Consider the following 6,215-nt stretch of genomic DNA (forward strand, 5'->3'; position numbering starts at 1 on the left):
TATCTCATTTAAAGGGAACTAGAATTCAGAAATAGAGCTACATATAAGTCCTCTTGATATCTGAGACTGGCTGAGAAGCCATGGAAGAGGATACTATGGAGATTTGTTACCCTGGAAACCCTCCACCCAGAGAGAAAAGAGAGCACAACAGAGCACACAATGCATTTGTAGTAAATGGAAAAGTGAACTCATTTTATTTTTGTATCTGAACAAGTAAGTACTTACACAAAAATATCATAACTTAATTACATGAGATAATCATTGAAAGATAGAAAAATGTAGCATCTTGCTCAAAGTGAACATTTAAAATATATTATTAATATTACCAGGCAACTCCTAAAACTATCACTGTTATGTTGTTGTTAGTGTTCATTATTAGTGTTTTGGACTGAAACAGAAATCTGTGTTGCTCCATTATCAGCCGCTTCTCATTTCTCCCCTCCCCATCCCATCATTCAATCCCTTCTCCTCATTTTCTGCAATGCTCCAAAAAAGGAGCAACTCCTGACAAGGTGTGGGAAATTGATGTCTTCATTTTCAGAGCGGACTCTAGGTCTTCGGGGTGCAGTAAAGTCACAGGGGGAGCTGAGGGGCCCGTGGCCTCAGGCAGGGACTCGCAGACTGCCAAAAAGGAGGAGGAGCAGGTGGTGTCATTCCAGGTGCCATCCAACAGCACCTGCACACAGTGTTCCCCTGAGCCAGCATTGTTGGGCTCACCCTTGTTCCAGTTTCAGTAGGTCACTCTCCTCCCTGCCATATCCACAAACTGGCCTTCATTCTCTTTATCTGTTATGCCTAGGAAGGCAGAGTCTTTGACCAAACTCTGGATGGCCTGATTCTCCTCAGCGTTCAAGGGGGTGGCCATGGAGGCTTGGGATTGGGCACACAGAGCCTTAGCGCTGTCAAAGTTCCTTGTTTTGCCACTGTTCCAGAAGAACTTCTTTCCAGCTTTTTTTGTGACAGACAACAATAGCACTAAAATGGGAAAAAGTAGATTAAACTAGCTTGTTTTAAACTCCTGCCCGCTGTATGTTTAGGCGTAAAGGTTTCCACAGTAGACTTGTCAGATAAAATAAACTTAAATTCAAATTAAACTAGTATATTCTGTTTTTGTTCATTCTCACAACCTTAAAAGGAAGGGACACCCTGGCACACTGGATCAGAAGTCTAGAACACATATAACTTGGAATTCTGAATTCTACCACATCATTAACTGGAGACTAAACAGAAACGTCTCAGCATATTTGGCCCCAGTCAGAAAGAACAAGTTTGGTCCCATTGCCAGGTCTAGAAACCAGCATAACAAAGGGGCATAGATACCATTTCCAGTGAGAAAAGATCAGAGTCCAGGATTAGAGTCTCCTAAGTCCAACTGACTTCAGTTGATAAACCAGTTTTACCACTTACAAGTTCTATTGAGCATTTGAGCAAGAAATTTAAATTCCATTTGCCTTCATGTCTACTTGAGGGGGCTTGTGAGGACTTCATGATACCAGAATAAAAGAAATGTCTACCCATGTACAAGAAAATTATATATATTAAATAAATATTCACTGACTTTCACCAGTCCCTCACTTTAAGGTGCTTAAAGAACAAGAGAGAAAACTTACACTTTTTGATGCTTTCCAATTCTGCTTTAAGAGCTGCTCTTTCAGAAGCAGCTCTGCTAGTGTCACATGCTAGAAAATAAAAACAGAACAAAGGGGCATTGTTGAGAAGGAGTCCCGGAACTGTACACATAAGGGGTGGGTACCTTTTTAAAAATAGTTTCTTTTACATTGATGTATAAACATTGAAGGAAGATGAAAAGTATTAAGAAGCAAAAAGAAGAAAAATACCTCCATTTCCACACAGTCCGAAACACCAGTCTTCATCTGATGACTGTTTTAAAGACACCTTTATACACCCATGCACACAGGCACTCCCTGGTTACCTCACATGACAGAAATCTGCAGCCAAAGCTCTTCACTACATTTTTCCCCCAATAAATTGCTAAAACAAACCTCAAAGGCAAAAAGAAAACTTTGAAGGAATTTTTATTATTTGAGTAAGGAGATTCTGAGGCAAGTTGTGTTTCATTGATGACAAAAATAGCAGCTTCTATCATAAAAAAAATTAAAGGCTATTTTGATGCTCTTTGAAACTAGGTCACATTTGTGACTTATTAGGACCAATACAGTGTGGCAGAAATGGTAGTGTATGTGTTGTGAGCTTCAGGAGGCCTTGAAGATTCTATTCTTTCTACAACTTGGAATCTTAAAATTTCTGCTATTTGAACAAGCCCTGGCTGGCCTGTCAGATAAGAGGTCCGTGGCTCGATTAATCTCCTCAATCCAGCTGACACCTACATATGAATGAAATCATGGACCATCCATCAGTTGACCACAGACTGGATCAGCTAAAACCAGAATTTCTGTGGCTGGCCCACAAAATTGTATTTAAATAACTGGTTGTGTTTTGAACCCACTAAGGTTTGGTTTGATTTCTTATGAAGAGATAACTGCCATGACATGGATATACTTTCATGGGACAAAAGACATATTAAATCCACACTCAGTTGTCCTACTTTTTCTCTCTGGGCCCAGGGTATGCTTGGTGAGAAAGCAGCCCTGAGAGATTAGTAAATCTATACTTAGGCATTGGTGGCAATGCCTCAAGGCTCTAAGTAACCTAGAGTGGGCTTAGGGGGCCTTGGGACAAGAAGCAGAGTCAGGCCTCTTCCCTTAAAGTGTCAGTAAAAGGACACATCCCACCTGATATTTTGGGTTCCAGAACTCTGAGCACCTTTAATTCAATCTTCTCTAGATGGATCTTACCTGGACATGTTCCAGGGTCTCCCTTTTTACCCACAGCCCCTTTTGATCCAGGGGGACCTGGGGGGCCTGCAGGTCCTAACTTTCCAGGTGGGCCTTGCAAGCCTCTGAGCCCTTGACCTGTTGGAAGATAAAGAAAACATGACTCATTTCTGTGCTTTTGCTTTCTTTTCCCAAGAACTTGATGTGGAATCCCTTCCCAGAGAAAGGAGACATTGACTCAGGGCCAACCTCTGAACCCCTTATTCCAATGACTCAGAGAAGAAATAATCCTCCTGTGTTCCAAGGGGGAGCCTACCCTGAAAGATGCTTTCCTGGACAGGCAAGACAACATATGTCACAAAATGATGGGTGGAGGTCTGAAATGGCAGAGGACAGGAGATGCATCTCTGATTTGAGTTATATTATATAGTAGAGAAAAACTTAATCTGCCTAGATAGGACATTCCTCCTGTTTCCCCAGCCAGTTATATCTGGAATGTAAAGAGTCACACAGCTGGAAAAGCCAATGAGTACCTGGTTCTCCCTTTTCTCCCTTGGCTCCATCACATCCATCTTTGCCTGGGAAACCGTTCATGCCTGGAGGAATACAGGCCATCACAGGGCAGGTCTTTTGGACCTCCTCATTGGTTACAGTATCTGATGTCACCAGACTCAGAAGAAGGAGAAGGAATGGTAGAAACAGGAACATGGTCCTCAGCTTACTAAGAGATAAGTCAAGAAAGATACCTTGTTTAGTTAAGCAGCCATAGTTGCCACACATGCCCTTTGTCCTGAAACTTAGGTACAGGCAAAGAATCAGTGGGTGACCCTTTCATGGCCTCTAGATTGAGTATTTAGAAAAGGAAACCTTCCTTGTAACATTTTTGATTAGTATTTTAACAAAAGTCAACATAGTGACATGCAGCAGGGTTCTTTGAGGACACCACCAGAGCCCAGGCCTCTGGTGTTGCTGCTAGAAGACAGGGAATATGCTTCCTGTGGCTGTGAGAGCAAAACCACTACCTATCTTCACTCACTCATGCCTGTTGGCTTAAGATGTGGGAAGGCAGGAGAACCAGGTGTCTGCAGAAGCTCCCTCTCTCCCCCCACCTCCCTTTGTGCCATCTGCAACCCAAAACCTAGTTTCATATCTGTGCAGATGATTTCCCTCCAGAGCCACTTAACTCTCATTTATACAGTTCCAGGCACTAAGTTGCAGACAGTGATACAGAGAGGAAGAGTTAGGTCCCAGTCTCAGATCAACTCATCTGCTAGTCACTAACCTACCCCAGAAATAACTTTTGATTATGCTTTTGATTGGTGTTTTGTCTCCCACAACAAAATATCCCACTATAAACTTCTCAATACCTTTGCCCAAGCACAGTGTTAGATCCCTCTCTACTTCCCGTCATGTTTCCCCTGTATTTTCTGAGTCAGAACCTTTGGCAATTAGACAAACTGCCTCTCTCTCCTTTTGAAAAATCAATGTCTTCCAAAAGCTTTCTTCCAGTTGCTCCTTGCTGGGAAAGCTTAGCAACCCAATCCCATGGAAGTAATGCTCCATGGCTCTCTTTGGAAACAGAGGCAGCCTCCTTTGCAATAGATAATTAAGGAAACTTGATGGTGTGGTTTTCCCCAATATGATTTCTGTCTGCTTGTTCCTCTGTTCATTACCTGTTGAAAGCCTCCTCCAGGTCTCTAGAGTCAAGTTGAACCCCTGGACGCTTGATCAAGGAATGCATATCAACATACAGGACTTAATATGAGGCTTCTGCACAGCAGGATTTCAGCAACAAAGAAAGTGGCCCTCCAGCTTGGGACTGGCAGATGCCTCAGAACAAGGAAGGAGGCTGGGCTTAGCAACAAACCTTGTGAAAAGGGATAGCCTGGACCTGGCCTTTAACCTCAGATTAATAAACAACTCTTTTTAGGAGACATTAGACTCACCTAAAGAGCATTCCCTGGGGCCTCCAGCACAACACTAGGTGGCTGTCTGCTTTAATACAGCACGATCCTTCCTTTGTCAACTCTTTTGCCAGTTCTCACTGAAGAGTTACCACGAGCACAGTTGACAGGTTAGCCATGTCAAGGTCCTTGTCTCCAATAGAGAAAAATACAGATATCCATGAATGTACATTCATTCTCTTGCACACCAGCTGTACACACAAGTGTGCACATATGCACATACATTATCTGTGAAGGCATGGCAGACCTCTTGCTGCCATTGGACAATGGTTCCTGCCTCAGGCTCCACACTTGACATCTCCCTGCCTGTAAATGCCCTCCCTTCAGTGCATGGCTGGCTGGCTCTTTCCATTCTCTTAAAATACACCTATCTCAGAGATTCCTGTCTAATCTTACATAAACTAGTCCTACCCCGCCTCTCTGTCCTCTTAGCTTGTATTATTTTCTTTCATATTTACACTTAGATATACTTACATTTCATTCACACTTATACTGTGTCATATAATAGTCATTTATTTTTCTGTTTTTATGTAAAAATTTAACATTTTGTCCATTATTAAATGTACAACTCAGTGGCAGCAAGAACATGCAGGCTGTTGAGCAACCATAACTATTTTCTATCTTCAGAAAATCTCATCATCACAAACTGAAACTCTTTTCCCATTTGAATAGTAACTGTCCATTTCCAACCCCATCCAATGGCTGGTAACCACTTCCTACCCTCTGTCTACATGAATTTAAATTTTCTAGGCATCTCATATACTTGAAACCATGCAACAAGTTTCATTTTGTTCCTGACTTATTTCTTTAGCAGAATATCTTTGTTTCATCCATGTTGCAGCATGTATTGTAATTTCATTCATTTTTGAAGCTCAATAGCATTTCACCATAGGTTTATTTCACATTTTGGAAAGTTCAGTTTCAATGACTAAAAATACTCAAAATAACTAAATTATTTTCAACATGTAAATGGATTAACTGTGGTACATCATATGATTGAAAGCACAGGGGAAAAAGGAACAGACTATTGAATCATGTAATAACTAGGATTAATCTCAAGAATATTATGTTGAGCACAACAAATTTAATCTCAAATGTTTACAAGGTATATAATTATTCATATAAAACATTCTTGAAATACATATCTATAGTCATAGAGAACAAGTAAGTTCTTGATAGGAATAGAAGCATAGTATAACTATAAAGATTTCTAGTGGGAAGTTTTATTGGGGGGTGATGAAACTATTCTGTATCTTGGTAGTTACAAAAGCTTATGTTTACAAAAAGGAATCTTCAGAGAGCTGAACCTGAAGAAAAAGAAAAGTATCTAGATAAATAACCGCTAAATCCAAACAGCATCTGTATCTTACTGTTGTATTAATCAATTTCCTGGTTTGAATACTTGTACTATGGTAGGTTAGATCCTGTCATTCATTAGTGAACGATGATGATTGAA

At 40.9% G+C, this 6,215-nt stretch overlaps 1 protein-coding gene across 1 annotated transcript; it reads right to left on the minus strand.

The window, feature by feature from the left end:
- Nucleotides 1-469: 469 nt before the first annotated feature.
- Mbl2 (mannose binding lectin 2) lies at nucleotides 470-3,503 on the minus strand. The gene is given in 4 exon segments (XM_077799101.1): nucleotides 470-975; nucleotides 1,611-1,679; nucleotides 2,817-2,933; nucleotides 3,329-3,503. Coding segments are annotated over 4 exon segments (867 nt in total).
- Nucleotides 3,504-6,215: the final 2,712 nt, after the last annotated feature.

This window comes from Urocitellus parryii, chromosome 5 (genome assembly GCF_045843805.1).
Source record: "Urocitellus parryii isolate mUroPar1 chromosome 5, mUroPar1.hap1, whole genome shotgun sequence".
Classification (NCBI taxonomy): Eukaryota; Metazoa; Chordata; class Mammalia; order Rodentia; family Sciuridae; genus Urocitellus; species Urocitellus parryii.